Below are 17761 nucleotides of genomic sequence, written 5' to 3' on the forward strand. Positions count from 1 at the left end.
CTAATCCGAAAAGTACGAGATGGCACCAGATTCTTCGTAAATTCATCTTTTCCCCCAAAAAAATCGTGAAACACTTCCCCAATTTTTTTTAATAATAAAAGTATAAATATTATTTAAATATACTTGATTATGTCTGACCATTGGTTTTATTTAACTTGAGGTATCTTGTCTCAGGAAACCTTGTACCTCACTTTTATTTTAACATATTTTAAATGCTTCATGTAGGAAATTTCAAAACTAAACGCTTGTCTCCATATCAAATTGTGTTCACAGCGAGTGCCTTGCAAGAAGCAAAATCTGTTTTTCCTTAGACGTAGCCCTGTTTTTTCGGGATCAATATTTCTTATTTATTTGTCTTTTGTTCATTGATTGCACTTCTGTATTCTGTTAGTGTTGCATTCCTTTTGTAATCTAGTAAATTTTGTTATGAACTTGATCACGAGTTTTAAAAAAACCAGACTTAACTATGTGAATTCCATTTTTACTTTATCATGCACATCGATCTTTTGATGTTGTCCCTAGAAACTTAAGTCTTACACTGAATTTATACATTTTGCTTTGAGACCAAAATATTGTCAAAAAATTATTAATACAAAACTTGCATTTTCAGATTATGACAGGGTCTTCGGAACACTTAGAAAGCATGATTTTGCATCATTTGTTCTATAGCTTCTTGGGCCTTCAGTGACTCCAAAACCCTTTAAAAAATGTGTTTGCCAATACTTTTAAAAGAGGCGTTACAACCAAACTTTAATACTATGTATGCAATACATGTATATGCAGTTGGGAATATAAAAGATTCATTTCTGCAGAGGATGATGATTAATTCTGATTGAAATGGTACATAATGACTTGACTATTACATGCGTTATTTATAATAAACAAATCATTTAAAAATTGTATGTTTTCGAATATCATAAATATAGAAAATGAATAATCAGTCCCTTGCTTTAATGAAAATGAAAAAATCTTGCTTCAATAGTGCAGAAAATGAATAATCTGTCCTCTTAGTTTACCAAAATAAATAACCGATCAAAAACAAATCCTCCTGTCCCCCCCCCCCCCCCCCCCCCCCCCGAATATCAAATGGTCGTCCCCTTATTCGACAACACGTAACATATGCATTATTGGTACAAATATCTGAATAGAAGGGATATGATCTCTGCTCTGGAGAATTACAATGTACAAGATCATCCAGACTCCTAGGACTTTCTGATTTTGATAACGAGCATAAGAACGAATGACGATTTTTTTTTTATCATTTGTTTTATACTGAACTTTCAATGGTACTTTAAAACTTGGTGTATGCCAAATAGGCCACCTGAAATGGAAATTGGTTAAATTCTAAATATAAATTGTTTTTACTCAGGGAAAATGAAACTGTTGTTTTGTGTATTGTCAGGCATGAAAGTTTTTTGTAAGATTTCTTCTAGAAATTTGTTTATTTTCGAAATAAAAAAAAAAAGTTCAGTGGGAAATATATAAGTTGTATTGATGTCAAAGACATTTCGTTATTGTTTAAAAATCCACAAGGATGCAGCAAAAGAGTTTGATATGACTAAATAAATAAATTTGGTGAATTTACTGTCTTCTGATTGGTTAAAATAATTAGCTTTATTTTCAATGTTATCAATTTTTATGGCGACACGCCCACTTTAACGTTGTGTATTCATACGCAAACATCTGTGTACGTTGTTATTCGTATTAATATATATCTGTGAGCCTAATTTTTGATAGAAATTTATTTATAATGAATGACAATAATTTATTTTGAATTTATTGAACCATAAAATTAATTTTTTACTCTTCACATTTAACATAATCCGCTTCGCGGATTATTCAATGTGAAGAGTCAAAAATTAATTTTTATGGTTCAATAAATGCAAAATAAATAACAGCCATTCATTAAATAAAGGATTTGGACTACTGTGTTTTAGTATGAAGCGAACGGAAGACATTGTTAAGCTTTGTAAGATATTTCCCATGCACTGAATTATCAAAGTATAAGTATAAGGTTTTATGAAACTTTTGTAGTTTAGAGCATTGTATTCAGATCTCCAATTCGAAGCGAAAGAAGCCACAGAAATTGATTTGTTAGAAAAAAAGTTCCTAAAATTTATATATATTCAAAATAAAAAACAGTCAAAAACAGTTTTTAAGTCACGCACCACCTGATTTTCTGAATTCATATTTTCACCAAAAAATAACATTTATAAAAAGTCCGTTTTCTTGACTCAGTAACTCTGAATGAGTGATTGCTAAATAATCGTTTTAAAGTACACAAAACTTAAACTTATAAAATTATGTTTCAAACCCAATTGTATATGCCATCTATACTATTAAACGAGAAGACCTCATTTTGTGTGTCGCTTCTCTTCCTTCCACAATAAATTAATCATCATGCCTCTGTGTTCTATAGGTAACATGCATAGTCGCATTTGTCATCCATTCTTATGATTATTCAGATTGAGTTATTTTTTGGAGAAAAACGACAAAAAGGGAGTCCGAATATTGATTCCGTCATCAGACTGACTTTTAGTCATAGATAAAACTTCCGGTTTGAAACATGCACAAGTACAACCAATCGTACGATAGATAACAAAAATGAAAAATAAATAAGCCAATCAGCGCGTTTCTCAATATCATGGTGTTTAGATCGCAAGAACCACAACTATACCTCCTTAGAAAGGACAATTATTTTACGCGTTTATCTTCATGTAAACTACGATTATACTACTTTAATATATAGATCGTCTCTGTATTCTGTCGACTATTTTCTTTGAAATGTTTACTATTTAAGGGGTCATACCAGTTGCATATATATTAAAAATAAGTAAAACATGTGAAACAAGAATGTGTCCATAGAAAACGGATGTCACATCGGCACTATATTTACTAAGTTTCGAGTTGATTGGCCTTAATTGAACTTCATCAAAAACAACCTCGACCAAAAACTTTAGCCCGTGAAGTGGGACAGACGGACGGACGAACGAACGAACGCATGGATGCACAGACTAGAAAACATAATGCTAATAAATGGGGCATAAACAGTGAAAGTAGTGATTTGGCAAAAATGATAGTAGGGTGGAGATTAGATGGAGGCAGGACCTTTTTCGGGACGTCGGGATCGGGTGTTTTTTAAGCTCGGGATTTGGGGATTGATCCTTACGGGATTTGGTAATATATTTTTTCGATTTCTGAATTTCGGGAAATTTCTTTAAATTCTGCATCTCGGGATTTCATATTTTTACGCCCGGGATTTCGAGACCAGGACCCCTCCGACCACCCTCAAATTAGCCTTAGTCGGTCTAAGTCATTCATACAAGATTCATATCCTACCATTGCCATGTTAATTAGGCTCTCAAAAGAAAAAGCACTGATGGATTGTCCTAGAAGCATATTTTATTAGACTAATAATGGTCTATATATAAGCAGTTACATTTATTTCATGTTTGAAGCAGTGCAAATTTTTAATTTAATTTGACTTTTATTACCAAAATATGCATTGTAGCAAAAGGAGAAGAATAATTGGGATTGAATTTAACAGAAAGGAAACAAATATCGGTCTTTGGAAAAAGGGAGAGGGCCTTTGATACCTTTTATGAAATTCTCCATACATAATATCTTTTAGAAACAGTTCACAAGCTGTATATCGCGGGGTGTGTTCTAGTTATATTAATGTGAGAACGGTTATATTTTAAGTCAAATCTGCACCCAACTTGTACTTCTTAACACCGTGTTGACTGTTTTATCTTTTAAATTCGCAATATAATTTAATAACATTTTTTTTTTAACAGTTTTCCCCTAATGTACCTCTTAAAATAACATCTAAAGACATTATATATTTAGATTTAAGTAAACGAGAACCTAATTTGCCTATCATTTTAACCTTCAGCAGTTTTAAAGTCTATTTAAATACTTTATTTATCATTTCATTGCCTAATCCTACTTTTAATATTTGGTTTACTGTGAAAATATTATTATGGTACAAAAACATGTTTTATTTTTTGCATTACGTAATGCAAAGTATTTTTGATTGAAATTAATAAAAACGAGTAATGTTTGATAAGGAACATATCAAGATTCATTTTCTGTGCGTGTAATACGTGTTCATTTGATGTGAAAGGTTTTTTCACAAAAAAATAACTTTTATAAACAGTCCATTTACTGAATGAGTGAATGCTAAATAATCGTTTTAAAGTACAAAAAAATTATATAATTGTGTTTCAAACCATTTGTATATGCCAATATGTTTATGTGAGAACGGTTATATTTTAAAAGTCAAATCTGCACCAAACTTGTTCTCCTTAACACCGTGATGACTGTTTTATCTTTTAAATTCGCAATATAATTTAATAATTTAATAAGAAAATTTTGTAAACAGATTTCCCCTAATGTACCTCTTAAAATAACATCTAAAGACATTATATTTAGATTTAAGTAAATGAGAACCTAATTTGCCTATCATTTTAACCTTCAGCAGTTTTAAAGTCTATTTAAATACTTTATTTATCATTTCATTGCCTAATTCTACTTTTAATATTTGGTTTACTGTGAAAATATTATTATGGTACGAAAACATGTTTTATTTTTTGCATTACGTAATGCAGAGTATTTTAATTTTGATATTCGAATTTATCTGCAGTGGCGGATCCAGAAATTTTCATAAGTGGGGGCCCACTGACTGACCTAAGAGGGGGCCCGCTCCAGTCACGCTTCAGTGATTCCCTATATAAGCAACCAATTTTTTTCCGAAAAGGGGGGGCCCGGGCCCCCTGCCCCCCCTAAATCCGCCTCTGATCTGTTTCTCAAATCAAAAGTGATAAAATTTGGTAATCTTTTTAATAAAAAAAAACATCTCAAGATTAATTTTCTGTGCGTGTTATACGTGTTCAAGTGATGTGAAAAGTTTTGTATTAAAAAAACAATATGAAAGCAAAGCTATTAAAATGTTGGGTACCAATTCCAAATATCCGGTAAGCGTGTTTCTAATTGATATGTATTTTACCATGCATGCTACGCCGTTAACACCGATACGTATAGCTTTTCAAAGACTTATCTTCAAATCAAATATTTGAGTGGCAATTTCTCAACACCATATATAATAATGATTAAAAGAGAAACGAAAGATACTCAACTCTAAAGTTGGAAACGAACGGACAATACCAAAAATGAGAAAAAGGACAAAGACAAAAACAAACAAACATACAATGCCCAAAATAAAAAAAAAACTCAAACAAGAGCAACTCGAACCCCTTTAAAAAGTGGGTGTGATATTGAACGGGGACCCAATTATTTGCCCCATTGAAACGCATTGACAATCATAGTAAATAAACGGGGTCCTGTTCAATAAATAACTTTGATAGCCACCTTGGGACTTCTGGTTCATATTAGGCATTCATTTTGAAGTGTCTAACTTAAAGTACAATCTCAGTGCCTCATGACCAGCATTCTGTTGCAAAATATTGTTTTAATTGACAACAAGGTCAGTCTGTCTACTTCAGGGGAAGAATAAAGGCTAGACTTTAGGCAATTTACTCTATGTACTGACGCCAGATTACATTTAAATCAATAACTTTTTTTTACATGCAGAAATTCAAACTAGAAAGCCCACCCTTCCAAATAAATCTACATTCAGTTACATAACTAGTGTATTAATAATAACTACATAATTTTAAACAAAAGTGTTTTTTATAAGAACTACATTCGTGGGAACCAGACTGGTTGCCGTAACTTGGATCCTATTCCATGATATTACGTGCTTCGGAAGGGTAGCTGGTGTGACAATCCCACGTAACGTTCCTATTGCAACGTGCATAACTACGTATTTATCAATCCACAAAATGAGCTTCCAAGAATTTTAATTTAAAAGTCTTATTTTCGAAAGAAAAGCTAGATACATGTCGAAATATTTGTATCAATTAGTGTACGGGCAAATATTAGGCTTCGCCTATATATAGAAAGGAAATGTCTACGGAAAGAGTGAATACAAGTTAGTTTAAAATAATTGAAAGTCCAGATGTTTTTTTTTATTTCTTTATTCATTAAATATTTTCATGTTATTTTCCTCAGTTCTTTATTTATTTTGAACATTATTATGTATTTTTTATATTTTTGAATACCATTATTTCCTATTCTGTACATTGGCCCTATTTCTTTGTCCTTCTAATTTTGATTCGTCTGTACTTTTTTCTGTTAAGCCCACCCATACCCTAACAATAGTGACAAAGTACGTGCGACAATATAAAAAAAAACAGCAGTTCTTTTTAAAATTGTTAACGGAAACGGTGAAATTGTCAAAAAGACATCAACCCAACCGAAGAGTAATTAACAAAAATGAGTCTTCAACACAGCAAGAAAAGCGTGCTTCGGTTGCCCAATGATAGACTAGGCTAAGCCATAAAGATCAAAGATCAAAGATCTTTATTGTTACAGTAACGAACTGACTATATTTAATTGGTTTACAAGGGTAATAGGCTATTTGCCAATTCCCGTAATTGACCCTATTATTAGAGACCTTTATTTTTGTTGTCCCCCTTTATGAGGGACATTAATTTTTATCTACAATGGAGAGCTAGCAGAAAGAGCAAATTTACCTATGCGTAATGTGAGTAATCTATAAGGTTTTTAAATCTTTTAATTACATTAATTTGTTGTTTAGCTAAATACTTTTGACATCAGAAATTATTTTTCATGAAAAATTAGTTTAACCGCCGATACATCACTTTCAATTTATCATGCTTTGCATTGGCAAAAGCCAATTTTGTCCGGTATGGAACTAGTCTACGATTGACAAAGGGAAGTAATTTGTTTAAAAAGTGTGTAATAATAGAATCAAATCGGTAATTGGCAAATGGACTATTGATGTCTCTTGATTTATGCTGATGTTGACCTTTGTGGTCTTTGTTCCCTTCTTGTGGTGTGTCTATTTCTAAGCTTGCTCGCTAGGCGTGTGACGATTTGCATTCAGTGAACATATTCTATATATTAAAATAAGAAGATGTGGTATGATTGGAAAATAAGACAACACTCCACAAGAGACAAAAATGACACAGAAATTAACAACTGTAAGTCACCTTAAGGCTTTCGATAACGTTTAAAACTCATACCGCATAGTCATCTTTTAAAGACCCATAAAATGACAAATGTAAAACAATTCAAACGATTAAACTAACCGCTTGGTCCATGTACAAAATAATGAACGAATAAAAAATATGAAACAACATCAACAAAATAATTTGGGTCAGGCATATACAAAATGTGGCGGGGTTAAACCAGTCTGAAGGCGCCAACCAAATACGTTAGAACAAGCTATAAAAGTGAATTGAAAATAGCTTATTAACGAGATGAATACACACCAGAAATAGATCTTAAAACAAACACAGAATGGAAGTGACAGGGAATTGAGACATCCCCACAAAAAAAAAGACATCAAATACAGATCTGACAGTACTTTCAATTAGTGAAAGATGATTGTGCTTTTTATCAACATACTAAAGAGTTTTGTTATATTTATCCTTATATTAATCACTTCTATGCAAAATGACTTATCCAGGGACATTAAAAATGATCATCGCAGAGACATTTTACGCTATGTTTTATACGTCTATGTGGGGGGAAACCTGATTGCAAATACATTTGCATCCATTTGATTAAAAAAATAAGGAAGAAAACATGTATGTAATATAGGCATCTTTAACCATGCTAACAAAAACATGTCTAATTCATGTATCATATGTTATGAAAACTAACACATTCTGGTATATAGAAGTTTCTAAATTAGGACGGTTCATGATTTCCATTAAAATAAAGAATTATTCAAATTATATAAGAGCAAATATTGTTTTACATGAACAAAATTTCAGTATCCTTTCTGATATTTATCATGTCCTACGAAAGACAACCACTCATGACGATCAAAATTTACCATTAAAAACAAAGACGTTATTTTTCAATTTAAATGAAGAAATAATTGCACTATAATTTATCACTGGAAAAAATGAAGTATTTTTAACCATATTTTATAATAATCGAGTGCAAATAAAAGTGTATCAATTTGAAAAAAAACCTGGGCATTTATAAACAATTTAACATGTTGAAATATTTTTTCTCTGACAGTTATCATATTTTATGAAAAAATATTCAAAAAGTACAGTTACCAAATAACGGGTGAAATAACCTTTCTTAAATTGCATGTTCATAAATCTACAAAGTGACAAAGACTTTCATTCAATATGCAAGGTTGATCATCTACACATTTGGCTATTATTCAAGGTCCATTGTGGTTATTAAGGTATTCAGCTTTTTCGGTTATAGAACCTCTTGGCTTCCAAATATTCGGTTATGAACGTTCACAGTTATGAAGGTAAACATTGCTTTATTTTTTTTCCAGACAGACAAGTTTTCTACCTATCCGCTCTGGCCTATTGCCTTATAATTACAATGATAAATCCCTCAACTGTAACATTATGTTACTACTGGACAAGGCACTGTTGGCTTTTCAATATATAATATTGAATTTGAAAGACATCATAAAAAAATGTTGTGAATATTATTTTCTTTACTTAACAAACATCTTTAAAAAAAAAACTGTAGGAAGGTAATTGACGCAAGAACGCTTAAAATATTATTAAACTAATTCTTGTAATTTGTATTCAATTAAAGAAAAATCAGTTTTTCTTTCAACAAATTCCTAATTAGTTAATATGAACATGCTAAAGGCTTAACCATTTAATTTAAGCGATATAAGGGGTATACAAGTAAGTTTGTGTTATACCCATACCAGGCTGCCAAGCCTCCAGTTTTGAGTGCGAGTCTCCAACGCATACGACGAAATTTGTCCCCTACCACGAGTGAGTATATATTTGATATCACAACCTGTTTCACTAAGCAATGCGTATTCATTTTCAATATTATGCTTCACCAATTTTTGTGTGCTGCTGGTGGTCTGTACGACGTTTTAAAGCATGTTTGACGTAATACTGACAAAAAACCATACTATGTAGCGTTTTGAGCTACTTTGTATGAGTCTTATAGATATTGAAAAATGGGGGAAACTTGCTTGTTTAGATTTTAATCATGAATTAAAGAAATACAGTATATTTGTAGGACTCGGAGATGCGATGGGGACGCTGAAGTGCGATGGTCACGCTGAAGTGCATTGGTCTACGCTAAAGTGCGATGGTCTTTTCGCTGGAGCGGCGTGGGGTTGCATTACGTTTTAACAATGTGACGTTTTCAAATGCAACGTTATTAGATTACTTATAGTAAATGGCTCCATGTTAGTTTAAACATATTTATTTATAGTGGATTGGGAAACAAGTTTTGCAACTTATATTAATCCCTTTCCACTTTGCGGGTGCGAGTGCTGCCTTGTAGCGGCATTAGCCTGCTCTTTTTCGAAATCTACAAGGGTGTCTTTTACGTGCAAGAGATATGGCTCTCTCTTAACACGGGTCAGCCATTTATCGTCCCCTTCCGACGGACTATCATCGTTTCCTCGAGACCATACTCGCAAATGGTGTCAAGGGAGAGCCGAAAATTCAGTTCCTGAAATTTTCATCCCAGACGGGAATCGAACCAGGAACCTTTGTGTTAGTAGTCCGATGCACTAACCACTACACCACGGATCCATGTTGAAGACCGTACTTTGACCTTTAATGGTTTACCTAGATGAAGGTTCATACGTACAAAGTAATAGAAACAGAATGAAACGAACAATTAAAATTCCAAACAGTTTTGAGCATTAGAGGTGGGTTACAAAAATATGTCAAACTTAGTCAGACAACAAACCATGGGGGAAAAGGCGACTATAAGATGATCTATGTCTGCAAATGAGCTAACCAGTGTTTGCGGAAACATGTATTATGCATGTCGAAAGCGTTAAGTAAGACACATAAAATATATTGCTATTAATATTAATTTTTACTTATCTTCAAGTATACATCACATAATTTTGTGGACAACTTAATTACACAATTAATTTTCAGCTATAATTTTGTTAATTCTTGAGACGAAACCTGCTTTGTAAAAAAAACCTCAATCTTAATAATTCTATTGTGCGTATATACAGTATTCATCTTCTGCAATTAATTAGGCAAAAAGAAACCCAAATGGTCCAAACTTGGTGTACTTCTCAATTTCTGATGTTCAGCAGAGAAGCATCTAATTCTCAAGGTTGTTTTTATTACAGAAAAAGCGTCACGTCGCACTATATATGAGTGAGGCATAAATGTACTTTATGGTTTTTATTTCTTAAAAACTCTTATGCTATTAGATAAATAGATAAATGAGTGTTGTGAGCATTGTCTTAGCTATAACATGAAAAGTACAAGTTAATAAGTGTATTTGACAATGTGTTCTGCTTAGTTATTACGATAGACGTCAAATTAAGCCCATCGCACTTCAGTGTACCCACCAACGCACTTCAGCGTATCTAACAACAAGTTAGCGCATCGCACTTCAGCGTGTTAACCAACGCACTTCAGCGTGTACCATCGCACTTCCGAGTCCTACATATTTATTAGAGATATTTTATAGATGAAACAGTAAACCGGTTATATATTTAACTGGACAATGTCGTTCGCGCAAAATCTCACCCTCAGCTATGCCGACTAAGGGGGGGGGGGGGGGGGGGGGGGGGTGGTCAATATAATATTGGTTTAAAAATTTGAACTAGAGAGTAAAAGACGTATGCATTTCTATGAAATATTAAGTTGCTAATAAAGTTTATAATGGTACTGACATTGATGGATATTCAAAAAAGATTGGATCCCATTGTAAAAAGACTGATTTAATAAGCGGATCCATGGTTCGAGGAGAGAGTTCGTTATTGGTCGAAATATTTATGTTTACATGCATGTATGTAGAGCAATAACTATATTTTTGTTTCGACCTGAAGCGAAATGTTTGCTATTTACGCCTCTGAATCTGAATTATATACATTTGGAACCTTAGATAGAATTTAAACAAAACCTTTAAAAAAAACAAAAGCTTCAAAATGATAATATTCGGGCAACATTGGAAGACTCTTTACATAAGTCATATATACGCAAACGAATGTAGAATGAAATTCAAAACAGTGTGGCTGTGGCCATTGATTGACACATTAAATTCATTCATTGACCGGGACAATTTAGGTGAACGTTTGTATGTAACGACCACTGCTCATTATGTACTTTTTAAAGACACTTAAACTGGGGTCACCAAAGGTTCTCAACACCGTAATAAAGTAATTCGAAAAATATTCAGAAATAACACGAAGTTTTGATTTATATCAATTATATAAATCAACACATAAAGGTTATTCCTGATTAATTTGTCGAATTATTTTATAATTAAAGGCGTTAAGAAACCTTTGGTGACCCCACAGTTTAAATGCCTATCGTAGGTACGTCGTGGACAGTGGTCGTTACAGACAAACGTTCACGTAAATTGTCCCAGTCAATGGATGAATTTAATATGTCAATCAATGGCCACAGCCACACTGTTTTGAATTTCATTCTAAATGCATGTTACTATTCCGTGACATCTGTGTACTCTATGCAATATTTCGTTTCTTGAAATGTCGCCTTGCTACATGTATATACAATTTTGTCAAAAGGCCATTTGGCAAGCTATTTATCAGCGATAGTCTACTAATAGTGTGCATAGACTATAGATAAATTATCATATGTAATAAGATTAAACATCGGAATTACATGTATGAGAGGATAAAATGTTAATAGGAGTTTTAAATTGAGTGTAGAAATGTTCATTGATATAAGCAAACTGATTTGGCTTGATAAGTTACACATGATCAGTGAGGATCAAAGGGTTCATTTGACTGGAATTTAAATGATTATTACATGCACATGTAAACATTCTATTTTAAACTGGAATTAAACTTTAAATACCCTAATCAAAATTACAACAGTGCATATAGGTGATTTGTAGTTATTTAACCTCATCAAAGATACGAGGCTTATACTGCGATAAGCCAGACGTGCGTTACATCTTTAAAATCATGAATTTTTGCGATGATTTTTACTTGGATATCGTATGTACAATAATACAATATACTTTTGAGACAAAGTATACTGTTGCAAAAATAGAGTGCAACCTTTGCAAAAAAAAAAAGAAACAAAGAAACACATTCTTAAGTTTAGAGTTACAATTGAATTTATTTTTAATTGCGCTTCTTTTATTCTTATATGCGTTTTAACCCTCTTGCTGCCGGAGGGACACATATGTCCAAACCGGCAGTGCCGGAGGGACACATATGTCCATGGATAAATTTATGCAAGCTTCTTATCAATGCTGTATCTCTTTCAATTAAAATACGGAAGAATAATTGGTCCCAAATGTAGTGGTCATTTTGTCGTGACGTCATATATCGAATGACGTTGTTGTTTGGCATGTTACGCCACAGACGTTGAGCTGTCGTATTTTCCAGCATATGAAATGCAACCTTGAAAAACGGTCGGCAGCAAGAGGGTTAAACCAGGATAAATACGTCAAAGAAACGAATGCAATATGATTATTTGTTACCACAGTATTATTTATTTTGCTTTCATATATATAATAGTTGTAATAACAATTTACGGTGTTATACAAGATATAACTTAGGATGGCATTACGCATTTCATGATACTGTACTGAATATATGAAATAGAATAAACCTCCTTGTATTTTTCTACAGTTTTGTTATCTCGAACTAAGAACTTACAATATTTACGTCAATCACAACTGCAATTACATTTATTGATATCGCCATCAATCTGTTGATTCTTATTTATATCGTAGTGACAACAACTAATATACGTAAATGGGAAGTAATCTTGTATTTTGTTGTTCTTCAGATTTTGTTCCTGTAATGATGCCAATACTTAAATATCTGTGTCGTATTCTACTTTGGAAGGATGAATGCATTATTTTCTGTTTATGAAATCTACCAACCGGCAAATAGTAAAACAGTGGCACATGCTCATGTTGTGCCAGCATGATGTACGTCGCGACTGTTACGGATTTTTAAAAAAATCATTCATTACAGTAACCGTACTTTTATATTGCAAAAAAAAAGGTTTTAGTTTGATAAATTGTAATTAGATAAATATTATTTCTTCAACGATAGCAAAATCTAAAAAAAAGTATTCAATTTGAATTTAAGTGTTTGATTTCGTCCCATAGCAATGGCAAGTCTGTGGGATACAGATATCTCTTTGGTAGTGTTGACGATCTTTATTTTAAAGGCAAAAACGTAGTATCGGATGATCTTTGCTTTACTTAGATCGGCTTGATTATATATAAGAAACGGTAAGACAAATCACGTCCAGTCTATATGACAATGTAGTATTTGCTTTGTAGACATATCGGTTGATCATGGATTTTCTTCCGTTATGGCAACATATAAATATAATGTTGGTTCGAAGTTAGACTTTACATTAATGTTAAAGATACTCATAATGCAGAATTCGAAACAGTTTAAGAATTTGTTCTTTCTCCTAAATACCACGTGCTCTCTTGATATAAAAAAAAAACAACAAAAAACAAACGTATCCACTCCAACGTAACATCGCAAACTGACCACCTAAATAACAACCTGATATCTATCGCAGACATATATTTGTAAATTAATGAAAGTTGACTGACGTTTAATCTGAACATAGGGAGGAGGCAATTAAATGTTTCCTTCAAAGAAAGCTTTGGGGACATTGCTGCATGAAAAGAATCAGCCCCCCCCCCCTTAAAAAAAAACAACGGAAAATGAAAAATAAGCACACAAAAAAGAAGACAGTTGTCGTTATATAAATGATTTTAAATGATCTACCAAAAAAATACGTGAAAATAAACAAAAAGTAAAATCACAAAAATACTGAACTCAGAGGAAAATCAATTTGGAAAGTCCATAATCACATGGCAAAATCAAAAAACAAAACGCATCAAAAACGAATGGACAAGAACTGTCATATTCCTGACTTGGTACAGGCATTTTCAAATGTAGAAAATGGTGGATTAAACCTGGTTCTATAGCGCTAACCCTCTCACTTTAATAACAGTCTCATCAAATTCCGTTACATTTACATGATGCGTTAAATAAACAGTCACAATCAATAAAATAGTCAAAATATGTAACTAGTACAAACGAATGCAGAAATATGAAAAATCAACTCAAAAACTATTTTTTAACGCATATTCTACCATTCTCGTCCAAACAATCCCGGAAGCGATCAGCGACAGAAACATTATTCTACATGATACACCAAATGTGTAAACATAATGATCATCCTGGGATTTTTGTTAATATTCCTTATCGCTATTTTGTGCATTTTTCCTTTGATCTTTTTTCTGATTATTTTTTGTATCATGCTTCTCGCTTGAGATGGAAAATTATCGCCAGAAACTAAGGAGGCACGTGGCGTTACAATGAAATTGATATGAAATTTACAACGTCGTCACAGTTGGAAAGCAGGCCACGGTTTGACTCCAAGTTTATCAGCAACAATAGAGTCATGACGCAACGTTAGATATTGCTACTACCACGAAAAAAACCGTTAAGTAAATATTTGACGGTAAATTTTTTTATAGAAATGCTGAAATAAATAATTCAAATTATACATGAAAATAAAAATTAATTCTTAAATTTTCACATTATGACAGAGAAAGAAAAAAATAATATATTCATAGGCTTAAGGAAGACACAGATTATCCGAAAAACGTTTACTTAGAGTTGTCCCATGTAACAAACTCGAAACATAAAACTCGAACAATTCGCGAAATGTTCACGCAACTCTTCGAAATTTTGCATGAACATTCTATGACGTGATATATTTCAGTATTGGTTAACATGGCTGTCTCCATTTAAAATTTGCATACATATTTTCAAAAGAATATGATGTACGGAAATGTCCCATCGGAAATTTAATTTGGAAACTTGAAACATTTCAGTTCAAAAATAAAATTTTGACAGACAATTCGTTAAATTGTAAGCACGATCGTTTTGTACTAAGTGTTAGCTCCCAAAATTCGAATTTAAAAATAAATTGAGCTACATATTCAATTCAAAACAATAGATTTGCAATGTCTTGCGGAAATGTCCGAGTTAAACTTTCATGCCTTCTCAAAACTTTTACGGTAAAAAAAACAGAGATTTGATTTCGTGAAGATTATTTTCGGCTTTGATAACTATATCAATAAAAAGTACTTTCAAAGTTGAAGTTGGTTCACCAAATAGCATTAAGATTACAGGGTTATCTTTAAAAAATACAGATTAATGAAAATGTCTTGCAAGTTTGTCCGTTATCATAATTTGACGTCGCCACAAGCGTAATATGCTAGGGACGGCATGAACTGCATTCGCGTGTTCCTTCCTCCACTAAATATAAATGTCCTGCTTTCAACAAAACGTAATCATGCACACATTACAAAAATACACATCTATAAGACGATCAAAAAATAAGAAAACTTCAGTATCATAAGTATAAGCTATTGTATGTCACTGCTTGAATAAAATTATACTCGGGTTGAATATATGCAGCAATATTCCTCCAGAAATACATAATTACTAGCAGAAAAATTGAATATCCTATGTTAATTATAAAATCATATTTGATTAGATTCTCACAGCATTCATACTTGTGTGTTTTACTTTGCATTTACCCAAAAAGGAAAGCAGGAAGAATTAGATAAAATGCGTTTCCAATTTAACGTCATTTTTCTGTTACACTAAATGGTAGCAATATCTGACGTTGCGTCTCATGTGACCGTGAAAATTCAGTAAAAAACGAATGAGACAAACCTCATTTTAACTCACTGAATACTATTGTCGTAATAAAAACTTATTGACCTAACTAATCTTGAGTATCCATAGTTTATTCTCGTTAAAGCTCACACATCAAATCAAAGTCCTTTATTCTTTATTTTATCTGCAAACTTGGAGTTTGGGTGAAAATTGTCAAGTCTCCTGAACGAAAAATCTAAATATTTACGAGGAAACTATGATGGGCTGAATTTAAATTTAATAAAGCATCTCATTAAGACAAACACTCGATATGAATATCTCGGCAATAGAATGTTGGATACGCAAACGTCAAATTGATTTCAAACCGAAGCGGTGGTTTTTATGCCGATTTGTGCAAGTGGTTATCTCCCCTTAATATCACCAGTCAAAAATAAAAACCCAGCAAAATGCATAAAAATTAAAAAAGGAGTTCTACTTTACAAAAATTAGAAAGAAAATAAACGAAACTCGATTTATAACTATGTTATGATAATATAAAGAAGAGATACTTCCCCCTATTTTTCAGAGAAGGATTAAATGTAAATATTAAAAGACAAAATATTACTGCAGTAAAAAAAACCAATTCAGAAATGTGGATAATGACACCTACATGTAAAATTAAAAACCTAGCTACATGTTTATTGAAAGAAATTAGATCTGGTGGATGAAATATACTACATGTAATTTTTATGTGTGGGATCATTCATTTTTTTAAACACGTCTGATTATATTTAATGCAATAAAATATAGTTTGTACAATTTCAATAATCTTTCTGAAAATTGATATAATTATTAAATAAATAGTACTGATCATATATATTTTATATTCTATAAAGTGTGACCAAAAAGGGTCACAACAAATTTCTTCAAATTAAGAGAGCCTTTAAACCTATCAAGCCTATGTTTCTTATAAAATACAAAAAGGGATTTATAAGTTTTATACCAAACATATTGACAAAAATTCTGTAATAATATGCTTTAAATTATAAGTGAAAGTGACTCAATTTTGAATTTCAGAATCATTATTATTGTAAAATTAAACTATTAGATTAGCTTGCACAGTAGCCCTTTGTCTTATTTCTCAGGGTATCTTATAGATTATGAAAGTAAACTTTTTTGAAAAAATGGGGCTTCTTCTCTTGAACAGGTTGCTGTATCAGCTTCTTTAAATAATTACATATTTATAAACAAAGTATTGTATATATACTTTACCTGAATACTAGTAATAGGAAATGAAATGAAACTGGTGGGACAAATTTTGTGCATTTTACTTCAATAATGATCAAAGATGCTTAAATTTGACAAGAATTTACCATTTGAATAAATTCAATTTTGTAAGAACACATCTCTATGAATAAACTTCTTGTTTGGCTGACTTGGCTTGATAAGCTAGTTTTTGCTCTTATTACTATAAAATTGAGAATGGAAATATAGCTTATACTAAGTAAAGAGATAATAATATAAGCAAGATTTTATTAACTGACCTTCATTTTCTTTTTTCATATGTTTTTTTCCTACAGAATTTTCTTTGCATTGCATTTTCTATTGCTATTTTTGTGCTTTTGTCCATCCATACAGTAGGCTATCAATAATTTGTCAAATCTGTCAGAATTTTCCAAAATGTTTAGCTTTAAACGCAATAAAGAAGATCTTTGTTTGTTGTTTCACTTTTCCAATGTGTAAAGTTTTACTATGCACATGACCCTGACACATATTTTGTTATTAACGTTACATGACGTATGTTGAAAAAAGAAAACAATGTCACCGTTAATTTGTGTAGGGGATCAAAAGGGGTTTTAGTTACTTTAAAATACAAGTATCGTATGGAATTGTGAAAATCCACAACTTTTAATCAAAATTTCATTCATGTCTTTAATAAAATCAGTATTTTAGAGCACTTTGAAAGGTACAATGAAAAGAAGCTAAACTTCACTTTTTTGAAGTAGAAATGTACCTAAAACCAGATAAAAATTGACATGGCTGGTGGTCACTAAAATTGTTGTA

The 17761-nt window shown here is 32.0% G+C and overlaps 1 protein-coding gene across 1 annotated transcript in view; it reads right to left on the bottom strand.

Moving 5' to 3' along the window:
• LOC139495598 (periostin-like) overlaps positions 1–17433 on the bottom strand; it is a 57849-nt gene extending 40416 nt beyond the window's left edge. Inside the window, exon 1 of the mRNA XM_071283880.1 lies at positions 17242–17433. Within this exon, the coding sequence (XP_071139981.1) occupies positions 17242–17247 (6 nt within the window). The 5' untranslated portion in view covers positions 17248–17433. The remainder of the gene's footprint in view (positions 1–17241) is intronic.
• Between the last annotated feature and the right edge of the window lie 328 nt (positions 17434–17761).

The sequence above is a fragment of the Mytilus edulis genome, chromosome 11 (genome assembly GCF_963676685.1).
Source record: "Mytilus edulis chromosome 11, xbMytEdul2.2, whole genome shotgun sequence".
Taxonomy (NCBI): domain Eukaryota; kingdom Metazoa; phylum Mollusca; class Bivalvia; order Mytilida; family Mytilidae; genus Mytilus; species Mytilus edulis.